The 15,660-nt window shown below is 38.1% G+C and overlaps 1 protein-coding gene across 1 annotated transcript; it reads right to left on the reverse strand.

Moving 5' to 3' along the window:
* Window positions 1-320: 320 nt before the first annotated feature.
* On the reverse strand, window positions 321-1,506 carry LOC115769725. The gene has a single exon (XM_030714660.1). The coding sequence runs from the start codon at window positions 1,419-1,421 to the stop codon at window positions 438-440; it is 984 nt and encodes a 327-aa protein (XP_030570520.1). The 5' UTR covers window positions 1,422-1,506; the 3' UTR covers window positions 321-437.
* Window positions 1,507-15,660: the final 14,154 nt, after the last annotated feature.

Here is a 15,660-nt window from a genome sequence, read left to right on the forward strand (position 1 = left end):
ATTAGCGTCATTTACATGGTATGTTGAATTGTTGCATGCGTATCCAAGTGGCTGCAGCTGTGACGTGTGTGTGTGTGTGTAGGTGTATGCATAAAAGCTGCTTAGTCCACACACCTTGCGGCTGTGGGAAGTGTCCCACCCTTGGCAAATTATGCGCACTTGCTTTTCAATCAGCTGCCAGCTTATTAAATAATAATGTGCTGAGCACTCAAATTGAACTAATGCTGTTAGTATCCTGGCAACTTGCACAAATTTGAAAGCTCTGCGCCATTGATACAATTCATTTATTATAATTTTATTATTTAAGAATAATATAATTAGGAAATGCGCTTCCTCAAACGTAACATAAAAATACATATTTTATTGAAAGCAATTAACTCCAAATTTTAGGCTTTCAGGTACTTGGTCCGAACATAACATATTGTAAATCGAAACATTTAATGAAAGGACCGTGGACACAGTCCTGTTGCCTTGGACCGTGGCTTTCTCGTTAGCGGCAGCCTGCCCGAAATACCGCGTTTAACACAACCTTTGGTGCGTGGCAATATGTACCTGGTGTATAAGTCTTGGGCATGTTTGAGTGCCACCTGCAAATCTTTATGGCTGCCGCGCGGCGTCTTTGGCCTTAGCGGGGCTTGGTAGACTATCAATTCCATTGGTATGCCGGGCTTTTGGTCCGTTTGTTTTTTGCCAGATTTTTTGCCAATGCTCATTAGCTCAACGAGCTCGGAGTCACGCAACAACATATAGTTTTCATCGTGGGGCAGAAAGTCACTGGGATTCTGGAAGTGCGTATAGTCGCGCACAACGCGCACAGCACTGCGCGAACTAACATATTGGCGATCGTAAATTGTTAGTGTATAATATAGCTTGCGAGTTGTGATGGGCGCCACCAGCCAAAACACATAGAGGCCGGCCTTGCCTGCATTCTTGGAGGCCAGTTCTTGTTCAAGCTGTTTGTCTTTGATTTCCGCAAACCAAGTACTTCGGCATGCCATCATCATTATGGGCAAATAATTATCATACTTGTGCAGATTGTTTATCAGAGACGAATTTGGTAGGCTCAGGTTCTGTAGACCCGGCTGCGTTGCTGGCTTGCCCTCCATTCCTCCATACATGAGGCTGGCCACGCAGTAATTATCTCCGTACTCCATGCTCGTCGGATCAAAGCTCAGCAGCAGCGGCCGATGGTCATATACCTCAGAGCTCGTGCAGCCCGAATCATTTGCGTGCTTCAGCAGCATGTGCATCATAACATTGGATGGAAATACAATATCACAGCATTTCCCTACAGGACAATGGCCGGGCATGCGAGAGAGTTGGTCCACATCATCCATGAGCTTCTTCCCATTTGGAACTTTATCTTTTGGTCGCTGCCTTTTCTTCTTCGATTCCATTTTTGTGTCCATGTCCGCATGCATTTGTTTCCAATCACCTTTTTAATGTTTTTAAAATTATTTCATATTTTTTTTTATAAAAACTAATATTTGTTGAATGTCTGTCTGTATTGTGAATCAAAAACGAATTTTGACTTCTTGACATCAGATTAAACATGGCTTGCTAGCTGAGAGAAAATATCTGCCATATGACTTAGGACGGAGCTTAAAAGCTTGTGAAATGGATAAGAATCATAAAAAAAGTTAATAAGTTAAAGTTTCTAGCGTATCGTATTTAGCTCTGAACAAAGTCAAGACTTAAAGTTTTTTCTTGCCAGCTGCTACCAAAAATCCGCTCTTTGGTCTTGTGGCACGTTAATCCTCTGCAGCATGCATACATATGCACTGGGAGACACAGCTGCTGTGTGGCATCTCTAAAGCGACCAAATTGCAGTTTGTTCTCAACTGTGACTGCCGCAGAGCATAAAAACTACCAAGTCCGTGTGTGTGTGTGTAGGGAAATAAACAAAAACGGAATTAGTCGACAAAAGGCCAAAGCAAAGTGCCAAAATATTCGGTTTTATGTTTTTTTCTCCATTTCTTTTTGCTGAAGTGCTTCTAAAACCACAAAACTTCAAATAGCCAGGCTTTGAGTCAGCTGCTGCTAGCTTTTCAGTTGCTGACGTTAAAAGCCTGCCGAGCGACACAGTGATAAAGGGCAAACACAGATAAAAGTATTATCATGTGTTGTAAAGCGTCATTTAGCCAATGTATCGATATTTAGTAAGTGAAGTAATCGAGTTTAAGTGCCTCACAGAATAATTAAAAACCAAACTCTTAACAAAATAATAAGCAATTAAGAGGTTCTAGTCGGGAGCTCCCGACTAGGGGATACCCTGAACCCTCTTATTCCAACACCAAATAAATTAATAAAAAAAAGTTCACTTGGCAGGGCTCGAATTTGCAGCTGACCGCATTACTTACTGTCGACTCTACTCAACAGCCACACCAGCAAAAAAAAAAAAATTATAATACTTTCCCCGTTAGGGCTCGAACTCGCGACAGACCGCACCACTTGCTATGCCTCTACTCAGCAGCCACACCAATAATTAAGTACTTTTGATAAAAAAAAGGAACTAAAATAAAATTACAAAAAAAAAGATGCAATTACCATGCTATTAGAATGCGAAGCAGACGCGCATGAATGTGTGTGTTTACCTGTATACAGAAATTCTTAAAGCTGCTTCCCCATTCAATTGCGCAGTTGCATATAACTTTGGTTTTTCTTAACCGATCTTTATGAAATTTTCTACAGTAAATCTTATTGTACCATAGAATATTTGTGTATTCTGAAAAAATCAATTGCATTTAAATTGTGGTTTAAATTGGTTGGCAATAAAAGTTGGGTTATTAACTTGCCACATTAATATAGAGGAAAACCCATGTTCAGATTTGAATGCCAGATTAATCTATAGGAAAAACCATGAAGAAAAAGTCAAACTTCGTGAAAATCGGATGAGATTTGGCCGAGATATGGGGGTGGAATTTTTTACCCATGTCTATATACGAATCTTGGGATAAGATTTGGACATGAATTTCGAGCAAAAAATCGGTGTCGAGCTTTGAATGCCACATTAATCTAGTGGGAAAACCATGAAGAAAAAGCCAAACTTCGTGAAAATCGGATGAGATTTGGCCGAGATATGGGGGTGGTAGTTTTTGACCCATGTCTATATACGAATCTTGGGGTAAGATTTGGACATGAATTTCGACTAAAAAATCGCTGTTCATATTTGAATGCCAGATTAATCTAGAGGAAAAACAATGAAGAAAAAGCAAAACTTCGTGAAAATCGGATGAGATTTGGCCGAGATATGGGGGTGGAATTTTTTACCCATGTCTATATACGAATCTTGGGGTAAGATTTGGACATGAATTTCGAGTAAAAAATCGGTGTCGAGCTTTGAATGCCACATTAATCTAGTGGGAAAACCATGAAGAAAAAGCCAAACTTCGTGAAAATCGGATGAGATTTGGCCGAGATATGGGGGTGGTAGTTTTTGACCCATGTCTATATACGAATCTTGGGGTAAGATTTGGACATGAATTTCGACTAAAAAATCGCTGTTCATATTTGAATGCCACATTAATATAGAGGAAAACCCATGAAGAAAAAGCCAAACTTCGTGAAAATCGGATGAGATTTGGCCGAGATATGGGGGTGGTAATTTTTGACCCATGTCTATATACGAATCTTGGGGTAAGATTTGGACATGAATTTTAAGCAAAAAATCGGTGTCGAGCTTTGAATGCCACATTAATCTAGTGGGAAAACCATGAAGAAAAAGCCAAACTTCGTGAAAATCTGATGATATTTGACCGAGATATGGGGGTGGTAGTTTTTGACCCATGTCTATATTTGTTCATATTTGAATGCCAGATTAATCTAGAGGGAAAACCATGAAGAAAAAGCCAAACTTGACCCATGTCTATATACGAATCTTGGGGTAAGATTTGGACATGAATTTCGACTAAAAAATCGCTGTTCATATTTGAATGCCACATTAATCTAGTGGGAAAACCATGAAGAAAAAGCCAAACTTCGTGAAAATCGGATGAGATTTGGCCGAGATATGGGGGTGGTAGTTTTTGACCCATGTCTATATACGAATCTTGGGGTAAGATTTGGACATGAATTTCGACTAAAAAATCGCTGTTCATATTTGAATGCCAGATAAATCTAGAGGAAAAACCATGAAGAAAAAGCCAAAGTTCGTGAAAATCGGATGAGATTTGGCAGAGATATGAGGGTGGTAGTTTTTGACCAATGTCTATATACGAATCTTGGGGTAAGATTTTGACATGAATTTCGACCAAAAAATCGGTGTCGAGATTTAAATGCCACATTAATATAGAGGGAAAACCATGAAAAAAAGCAAAGCTTCGTGAAAATCGGATGAGATTTGGCCGAGATATGGGGGTGGTAGGTTCTGACCCATGTCTATATACGAATCATGGGGTAAGATTTGAACATGAATTTCGACTAAAAAATCGCTGTTCATATTTGAATGCCAGATTAATCTAGAGGAAAAACCATGAAGAAAACGCCGAACTTCGTGAAAATCGGATGAGATTTGGCCGAGATATGGGGGTGGTAATTTTTGACCCATGTCTATATACGAATCTTGGGGTAAAATTTGGACATGAATTTCGACTAAAAATCGCTGTTCATATTTGAATGCCACATTAATCTAGTGGGAAAACCATGAAGAAAAAGCCAAACTTCGTGAAAATCTGATGATATTTGACCGAGATATGGGGGTGGTAGTTTTTGACCCATGTCTATATTTGTTCATATTTGAATGCCAGATTAATATAGAGGGAAAACCATGAAGAAAAAGCCAAACTTGACCCATGTCTATATACGAATCTTGGGGTAAGATTTGGACATGAATTTCGACTAAAAAATCGCTGTTCATATTTGAATGCCAGATTAATCTAGAGGAAAAACCATGAAGAAAAAGCCAAACTTCGTGAAAATCGGATGAGATTTGGCCGAGATATGGGGGTGGTAATTTTTTACCCATGTCTATAAACGAATCTTGGGGTAAGATTTGGACATGAATTTCGACTAAAAATCGCTGTTCATATTTGAATGCCACATTAATCTAGTGGGAAAACCATGAAGAAAAAGCCAAACTTCGTGAAAATCGGATGAGATTTGGCCGAGATAGGGTGGTAGTTTTTGACCAATGTCTATATACGAATCTTGGGGTAAGATTTTGACATGAATTTCGACCAAAAAATCGGTGTCGAGATTTAAATGCCACATTAATATAGAGGGAAAACCATGAAGAAAAAGCAAAGCTTCGTGAAAATCGGATGAGATTTGGCCGAGATATGGGGGTGGTAATTTTTTACCCATGTCTATAAACGAATCTTGGGGTAAGATTTGAACATGAATTTCGACTAAAAAATCGCTGTTCATATTTGAATGCCAGATTAATCTAGAGGAAAAACCATGAAGAAAAAGCCGAACTTCGTGAAAATCGGATGAGATTTGGCCGAGATATGGGGGTGGTAATTTTTGACCCATGTCTATATACGAATCTTGGGGTAAGATTTGGACATGAATTTCGACTAAAAAATCGCTGTTCATATTTGAATGCCACATTTATCTAGTGGGAAAACCATGAAGAAAAAGCCAAACTTCGTGAAAATCGGATGAGATTTGGCCGAGATATGGGGGTGGTAATTTTTTACCCATGTCTATATACGAATCTTGGGGTAAGATTTGGACATGAATTTTAAGCAAAAAATCGATGTTCATATTTGAATGCCACATTAATCTAGTGGGAAAACCATGAAGAAAAAGCCAAACTTCGTGAAAATCGGATGAGATTTGGCCGAGATATGGGGGTGGTAGTTTTTGACCCATGTCTATATACGAATCTTGGGGTAAGATTTGGACATGAATTTCGACTAAAAAATCGCTGTTCATATTTGAATGCCAGATAAATCTAGAGGAAAAACCATGAAGAAAAAGCCAAAGTTCGTGAAAATCGGATGAGATTTGGCAGAGATATGAGGGTGGTAGTTTTTGACCAATGTCTATATACGAATCTTGGGGTAAGATTTTGACATGAATTTCGACCAAAAAATCGGTGTCGAGATTTAAATGCCACATTAATATAGAGGGAAAACCATGAAAAAAAGCAAAGCTTCGTGAAAATCGGATGAGATTTGGCCGAGATATGGGGGTGGTAGGTTCTGACCCATGTCTATATACGAATCATGGGGTAAGATTTGAACATGAATTTCGACTAAAAAATCGCTGTTCATATTTGAATGCCAGATTAATCTAGAGGAAAAACCATGAAGAAAACGCCGAACTTCGTGAAAATCGGATGAGATTTGGCCGAGATATGGGGGTGGTAATTTTTGACCCATGTCTATATACGAATCTTGGGGTAAAATTTGGACATGAATTTCGACTAAAAAATCGCTGTTCATATTTGAATGCCAGATTAATCTAGAGGAAAAACCATGAAGAAAAAGCCAAGCTTCGTGAAAATCGGATGAGATTTGGCCGAGATATGGGGTGGTATATTTTGACCCATGTCTATATACGAATCTTGGGGTAAGATTTGGACATGAATTTTTAGCAAAAAATCGATGTTCAGATTTGAATGCCACATTAATATAGAGGGAAAATCATGAAGAAAAAGCCAAACTTCGTGAAAATCAGATGAGATTTGGCCGAGATATGGGGGTGGTAATTTTTGACCCATGTCTATATACGAATCTTGGGGTAAGATTTGGACAAGAATTTCGACTAAAAAATCGCTGTTCATAATTGAATGCCAGATTAATCTAGAGGGAAAACCATGAAGAAAAAGCCAAACTTCGTGAAAATCGGATGAGATTTGGCCGAGATATGGGGTGGTAATTTTTGACCCATGTCTATATACAAATCTTGGGGTAAGATTTGGACATGAATTTCGACCAAAAAATCGGTGTCGAGATTTGAATGCCACATTAATATAGAGGGAAAATCATGAAGAAAAAGCCAAACTTCGTGAAAATCGGATGAGATTTGGCCGATATATGGGGGTGGTAGTTTTTGACCCATGTCTATATACGAATCTTGGGGTAAGATTTGGACATGAATTTCGACTAGAAAATCGCTGTTCATATTTGAATGCCAGATTAATCTAGAGGAAAAACCATGAAGAAAAATCCAAACTTCGTGAAAATCGGATGAGATTTGACCGAGATATGGGGGTGGTAATTTTTGACCCATGTCTATATACGAATCTTGGGGTAAGATTTGGACATGAATTTTAAGCAAAAAATCGATGTTCAGATTTGAATGCCAGATTTATCTAGAGGGAAAACCATGAAGAAAAAGTCAAACTTCGTGAAAATCGGATGAGATTTGGCCGAGATATGAGGATGGAATTTTTTACCCATGTCTATATACGAATCTTGGGGTAAGATTTGGACATGAATTTCGACCAAAAAATCGGTGTCGAGCTTTGAATGCCACATTAATCTAGTGGGAAAACCATGAAGAAAAAGCCAAACTTCGTGAAAATCGGATGAGATTTGGCCGAGATATGGGGGTGGTAAATGTTGACCCATGTCTATATACGAATCTTGGGGTAAGATTTGGACAAGAATTTCGACTAAAAAATCGCTGTTCATAATTGAATGCCAGATTAATCTAGAGGGAAAACCATGAAGAAAAAGCCAAGCTTCGTGAAAATCGGATGAGATTTGGCCGAGATATGGCGGTGGTAATTTTTGACCCATGTCTATATACGAATCTTGGGGTAAGATTTGGACAAGAATTTCGACTAAAAAATCGCTGTTCATAATTGAATGCCAGATTAATCTAGAGGGAAAACCATGAAGAAAAAGCCAAACTTCGTGAAAATCGGATGAGATTTGCCCGAGATATGGGGTGGTATATTTTGACCCATGTCTATATACGAATCTTGGGGTAAGATTTGGACATGAATTTCGACTAAAAAATCGCTGTTCATATTTGAATGCCACATTAATCAAGTGGGAAAACCATGAAGAAAAAGCCAAACTTCGTGAAAATCGGATGAGATTTGGCCGAGATATGGGGGTGGTAATTTTTGACCCATGTCTATATACGATTCTTGGGGTAAGATTTGGACATGAATTTCGACTAAAAAATCGCTGTTCATATTTGAATGCCAGATTAATCTAGAGGAAAAACCATGAAGAAAAAGCCAAGCTTCGTGAAAATCGGATGAGATTTGGCCGAGATATGGGGGTGGTAATTTTTGACCCATGTCTATATACGAATCTTGGGGTAAGATTTGGACATGAATTTCGACTAAAAAATCGCTGTTCATATTTGAATGCCAGATTAATCTAGAGGAAAAACCATGAAGAAAAAGCCAAGCTTCGTGAAAATCGGATGAGATTTGGCCGAGATATGGGGGTGGTAATTTTTGACCCATGTCTATATACGAATCTTGGGGTAAGATTTGGACAAGAATTTCGACTAAAAAATCGCTGTTCATAATTGAATGCCAGATTAATCTAGAGGGAAAACCATTAAGAAAAAGCCAAACTTCGTGAAAATCGGATGAGATTTGGCCGAGATATGGGGTGGTATATTTTGACCCATGTCTATATACGAATCTTGGGGTAAGATTTGGACATGAATTTCGAGTAAAAAATCGGTGTCGAGCTTTGATTGCCACATTAATCTAGTGGGAAAACCATGAAGAAAAAGCCAAACTTCGTGAAAATCGGATGAGATTTGGCCGAGATATGAGGGTGGTCATTTTTGACCCATGTCTATATACGAATCTTGGGGTAAGATTTGGACATGAATTTCGACTAAAAAATCGCTGTTCATATTTGAATGCCAGATTAATCTAGAGGAAAAACCATGAAGAAAAAGCCAAGCTTCGTGAAAATCGGATGAGATTTGGCCGAGATATGGGGGTGGTAATTTTTGACCCATGTCTATATACGAATCTTGGGGTAAGATTTGGACAAGAATTTCGACTAAAAAATCGCTGTTCATAATTGAATGCCAGATTAATCTAGAGGGAAAACCATTAAGAAAAAGCCAAACTTCGTGAAAATCGGATGAGATTTGGCCGAGATATGGGGTGGTATATTTTGACCCATGTCTATATACGAATCTTGGGGTAAGATTTGGACATGAATTTTTAGCAAAAAATCGATGTTCAGATTTGAATGCCACATTAATATAGAGGGAAAATCATGAAGAAAAAGCCAAACTTCGTGAAAATCAGATGAGATTTGGCCGAGATATGGGGGTGGTAATTTTTGACCCATGTCTATATACGAATCTTGGGGTAAGATTTGGACAAGAGTTTCGACTAAAAAATTGCTGTTCATAATTGAATGCCAGATTAATCTAGAGGGAAAACCATGAAGAAAAAGCCAAACTTCGTGAAAATCGGATGAGATTTGGCCGAGATATGGGGTGGTAATTTTTGACCCATGTCTATATACGAATCTTGGGGTAAGATTTGGACATGAATTTCGACCAAAAAATCGGTGTCGAGATTTGAATGCCACATTAATATAGAGGGAAAATCATGAAGAAAAAGCTAAACTTCGTGAAAATCGGATGAGATTTGGCCGATATATGGGGGTGGATTTTTTTACCCATGTCTATATACGAATCTTGGGGTAAGATTTGGACATGAATTTCGAGTAAAAAATCGGTGTCGACCTTTGATTGCCACATTAATCTAGTGGGAAAACCATGAAGAAAAAGCCAAACTTCGTGAAAATCGGATGAGATTTGGCCGAGATATGGGGTGGTATATTTTGACCCATGTCTATATACGAATCTTGGGGTAAGATTTGGAGATGAATTTTTAGCAAAAAATCGATGTTCAGATTTGAATGCCACATTAATATAGAGGGAAAATCATGAAGAAAAAGCCAAACTTCGTGAAAATCAGATGAGATTTGGTCGAGATATGGGGGTGGTAATTTTTGACCCATGTCTATATACGAATCTTGGGTAAGATTTGGACAAGAATTTCGACTAAAAAATCGCTGTTCATAATTGAATGCCAGATTAATCTAGAGGGAAAACCATGAAGAAAAAGCCAAACTTCGTGAAAATCGGATGAGATTTGGCCGAGATATGGGGTGGTAATTTTTGACCCATGTCTATATACGAATCTTGGGGTAAGATTTGGACATGAATTTCGACCAAAAAATCGGTGTCGAGATTTGAATGCCACATTAATATAGAGGGAAAATCATGAAGAAAAAGCCAAACTTCGTGAAAATCGGATGAGATTTGGCCGAGATATGGGGGTGGTAATTCTTGACCCATGTCTATATACGAATCTTGGGGTAAGATTTGGACAAGAATTTCGACTAAAAAATCGCTGTTCATAATTGAATGCCAGATTAATCTAGAGGGAAAACCATGAAGAAAAAGCCAAACTTCGTGAAAATCGGATGAGATTTGGCCGAGATATGGGGTGGTATATTTTGACCCATGTCTATATACGAATCTTGGGGTAAGATTTGGACATGAATTTTTAGCAAAAAATCGATGTTCAGATTTGAATGCCACATTAATATAGAAGGAAAATCATGAAGAAAAAGCCAAACTTCGTGAAAATCAGATGAGATTTGGCCGAGATATGGGGGTGGTAATTTTTGACCCATGTCTATATACGAATCTTGGGGTAAGATTTGGACAAGAATTTCGACTAAAAAATCGCTGTTCATAATTGAATGCCAGATTAATCTAGAGGGAAAACCATTAAGAAAAAGCCAAACTTCGTGAAAATCGGATGAGATTTGGCCGAGATATGGGGTGGTATATTTTGACCCATGTCTATATACGAATCTTGGGGTAAGATTTGGACATGAATTTTTAGCAAAAAATCGATGTTCAGATTTGAATGCCACATTAATATAGAGGGAAAATCATGAAGAAAAAGCCAAACTTCGTGAAAATCAGATGAGATTTGGCCGAGATATGGGGGTGGTAATTTTTGACCCATGTCTATATACGAATCTTGGGGTAAGATTTGGACAAGAGTTTCGACTAAAAAATTGCTGTTCATAATTGAATGCCAGATTAATCTAGAGGGAAAACCATGAAGAAAAAGCCAAACTTCGTGAAAATCGGATGAGATTTGGCCGAGATATGGGGTGGTAATTTTTGACCCATGTCTATATACGAATCTTGGGGTAAGATTTGGACATGAATTTCGACCAAAAAATCGGTGTCGAGATTTGAATGCCACATTAATATAGAGGGAAAATCATGAAGAAAAAGCCAAACTTCGTGAAAATCGGATGAGATTTGGCCGATATATGGGGGTGGAATTTTTTACCCATGTCTATATACGAATCTTGGGGTAAGATTTGGACATGAATTTCGAGTAAAAAATCGGTGTCGACCTTTGATTGCCACATTAATCTAGTGGGAAAACCATGAAGAAAAAGCCAAACTTCGTGAAAATCGGATGAGATTTGGCCGAGATATGGGGTGGTATATTTTGACCCATGTCTATATACGAATCTTGGGGTAAGATTTGGACATGAATTTTTAGCAAAAAATCGATGTTCAGATTTGAATGCCACATTAATATAGAGGGAAAATCATGAAGAAAAAGCCAAACTTCGTGAAAATCAGATGAGATTTGGTCGAGATATGGGGGTGGTAATTTTTGACCCATGTCTATATACGAATCTTGGGTAAGATTTGGACAAGAATTTCGACTAAAAAATCGCTGTTCATAATTGAATGCCAGATTAATCTAGAGGGAAAACCATGAAGAAAAAGCCAAACTTCGTGAAAATCGGATGAGATTTGGCCGAGATATGGGGTGGTAATTTTTGACCCATGTCTATATACGAATCTTGGGGTAAGATTTGGACATGAATTTCGACCAAAAAATCGGTTTCGAGATTTGAATGCCACATTAATATAGAGGGAAAATCATGAAGAAAAAGCCAAACTTCGTGAAAATCGGATGAGATTTGGCCGATATATGGGGGTGGAATTTTTGACCCATGTCTATATACGAATCTTGGGGTAAGATTTGGACATGAATTTCGACTAAAAAATCGCTGTTCATAATTGAATGCCAGATTAATCTAGAGGGAAAACCATGAAGAAAAAGCCAAACTTCGTGAAAATCGGATGAGATTTGGCCGAGATATGGGGGTGGAATTTTTTACCCATGTCTATATACGAATCTTGGGGTAAGATTTGGACATGAATTCCGAGTAAAAAATCGGTGTCGAGCTTTGATTGCCACATTAATCTAGTGGGAAAACCATGAAGAAAAAGCCAAACTTCGTGAAAATCGGATGAGATTTGGCCGAGATATGAGGGTGGTAATTTTTGACCCATGTCTATATACGAATCTTGGGGTAAGATTTGGACATGAATTTCGACTAAAAAATCGCTGTTCATATTTGAATGCCAGATTAATCTAGAGGAAAAACCATGAAGAAAAAGCCAAGCTTCGTGAAAATCGGATGAGATTTGGCCGAGATATGGGGGTGGTAATTCTTGACCCATGTCTATATACGAATCTTGGGGTAAGATTTGGACAAGAATTTCGACTAAAAAATCGCTGTTCATAATTGAATGCCAGATTAATCTAGAGGGAAAACCATGAAGAAAAAGCCAAACTTCGTGAAAATCGGATGAGATTTGGCCGAGATATGGGGTGGTATATTTTGACCCATGTCTATATACGAATCTTGGGGTAAGATTTGGACATGAATTTTTAGCAAAAAATCGATGTTCAGATTTGAATGCCACATTAATATAGAAGGAAAATCATGAAGAAAAAGCCAAACTTCGTGAAAATCAGATGAGATTTGGCCGAGATATGGGGGTGGTAATTTTTGACCCATGTCTATATACGAATCTTGGGGTAAGATTTGGACAAGAATTTCGACTAAAAAATCGCTGTTCATAATTGAATGCCAGATTAATCTAGAGGGAAAACCATGAAGAAAAAGTCAAACTTCGTGAATATCGGATGAGATTTGGCCGAGATATGGGGTGGTAATTTTTGACCCATGTCTATATACGAATCTTGGGGTAAGATTTGGACATGAATTTCGACCAAAAAATCGGTGTCGAGATTTGAATGCCACATTAATATAGAGGGAAAATCATGAAGAAAAAGCCAAACTTCGTGAAAATCGGATGAGATTTGGCCGATATATGGGGGTGGTAGTTTTTGACCCATGTCTATATACGAATCTTGGGGTAAGATTTGGACATGAATTTCGACTAGAAAATCGCTGTTCATATTTGAATGCCAGATTAATCTAGAGGAAAAACCATGAAGAAAAATCCAAACTTCGTGAAAATCGGATGAGATTTGACCGAGATATGGGGGTGGTAATTTTTGACCCATGTCTATATACGAATCTTGGGGTAAGATTTGGACATGAATTTTAAGCAAAAAATCGATGTTCAGATTTGAATGCCAGATTTATCTAGAGGGAAAACCATGAAGAAAAAGTCAAACTTCGTGAAAATCGGATGAGATTTGGCCGAGATATGAGGGTGGAATTTTTTACCCATGTCTATATACGATTCTTGGGGTAAGATTTGGACATGAATTTCGACCAAAAAATCGGTGTCGAGCTTTGAATGCCATATTAATCTAGTGGGAAAACCATGAAGAAAAAGCCAAACTTCGTGAAAATCGGATGAGATTTGGCCGATATATGGGGGTGGTAGTTTTTGACCCATGTCTATATACGAATCTTGGGGTAAGATTTGGACATGAATTTCGACTAGAAAATCGCTGTTCATATTTGAATGCCAGATTAATCTAGAGGAAAAACCATGAAGAAAAATCCAAACTTCGTGAAAATCGGATGAGATTTGACCGAGATATGGGGGTGGTAATTTTTGACCCATGTCTATATACGAATCTTGGGGTAAGATTTGGACATGAATTTTAAGCAAAAAATCGATGTTCAGATTTGAATGCCACATTAATCTAGAGGGAAAACCATGAAGAAAAAGTCAAACTTCGTGAAAATCGGATGAGATTTGGCCGAGATATGAGGGTGGAATTTTTTACCCATGTCTATATACGAATCTTGGGGTAAGATTTGGACATGAATTTCGACCAAAAAATCGGTGTCGAGCTTTGAATGCCACATTAATCTAGTGGGAAAACCATGAAGAAAAAGCCAAACTTCGTGAAAATCAGATGAGATTTGGCCGAGATATGGGGGTGGTAATTTTTGACCCATGTCTATATACGAATCTTGGGGTAAGATTTGGACATGAATTTCGACCAAAAAATCGGTGTCGAGCTTTGAATGCCACATTAATCTAGTGGGAAAACCATGAAGAAAAAGCCAAACTTCGTGAAAATCAGATGAGATTTGGCCGAGATATGGGGGTGGTAATTTTTGACCCATGTCTATATACGAATCTTGGGGTAAGATTTGGACAAGAATTTCGACTAAAAAATTGCTGTTCATAATTGAATGCCAGATTAATCTAGAGGGAAAACCATGAAGAAAAAGCCAAACTTCGTGAAAATCGGATGAGATTTGGCCGATATATGGGGGTGGTAGTTTTTGACCCATGTCTATATACGAATCTTGGGGTAAGATTTGGACATGAATTTCGACTAGAAAATCGCTGTTCATAATTGAATGCCAGATTAATCTAGAGGAAAAACCATGAAGAAAAATCCAAACTTCGTGAAAATCGGATGAGATTTGACCGAGATATGGGGGTGGTAATTTTTGACCCATGTCTATATACGAATCTTGGGGTAAGATTTGGACATGAATTTTAAGCAAAAAATCGATGTTCAGATTTGAATGCCAGATTTATCTAGAGGGAAAACCATGAAGAAAAAGTCAAACTTCGTGAAAATCGGATGAGATTTGGCCGAGATATGAGGGTGGAATTTTTTACCCATGTCTATATACGAATCTTGGGGTAAGATTTGGACATGAATTTCGACCAAAAAATCGGTGTCGAGCTTTGAATGCCACATTAATCTAGTGGGAAAACCATGAAGAAAAAGCCAAACTTCGTGAAAATCAGATGAGATTTGGCCGAGATATGGGGGTGGTAATTTTTGACCCATGTCTATATACGAATCTTGGGGTAAGATTTGGACAAGAATTTCGACTAAAAAATTGCTGTTCATAATTGAATGCCAGATTAATCTAGAGGGAAAACCATGAAGAAAAAGCCAAACTTCGTGAAAATCGGATGAGATTTGGCCGAGATATGGGGGTGGTAATTTTTGACCCATGTCTATATACGAATCTTGGGGTAAGATTTGGACAAGAATTTCGACTAAAAAATCGCTGTTCATAATTGAATGCCAGATTAATCTAGAGGGAAAACCATGAAGAAAAAGCCAAACTTCGTGAAAATCGGATGAGATTTGCCCGAGATATGGGGTGGTATATTTTGACCCATGTCTATATACGAATCTTGGGGTAAGATTTGGACATGAATTTCGACTAAAAAATCGCTGTTCATATTTGAATGCCACATTAATCAAGTGGGAAAACCATGAAGAAAAAGCCAAACTTCGTGAAAATCGGATGAGATTTGGCCGAGATATGAGGGTGGAATTTTTTACCCATGTCTATATACGAATCTTGGGGTAAGATTTGGACATGAATTTCGACCAAAAAATCGGTGTCGAGCTTTGAATGCCACATTAATCTAGTGGGAAAACCATGAAGAAAAAGCCAAACTTCGTGAAAATCA

This window comes from Drosophila novamexicana, unplaced genomic scaffold (genome assembly GCF_003285875.2).
Source record: "Drosophila novamexicana strain 15010-1031.04,08,12 unplaced genomic scaffold, DnovRS2.1 tig00000009-arrow-pilon, whole genome shotgun sequence".
Lineage (NCBI taxonomy): Eukaryota > Metazoa > Arthropoda > Insecta > Diptera > Drosophilidae > Drosophila > Drosophila novamexicana.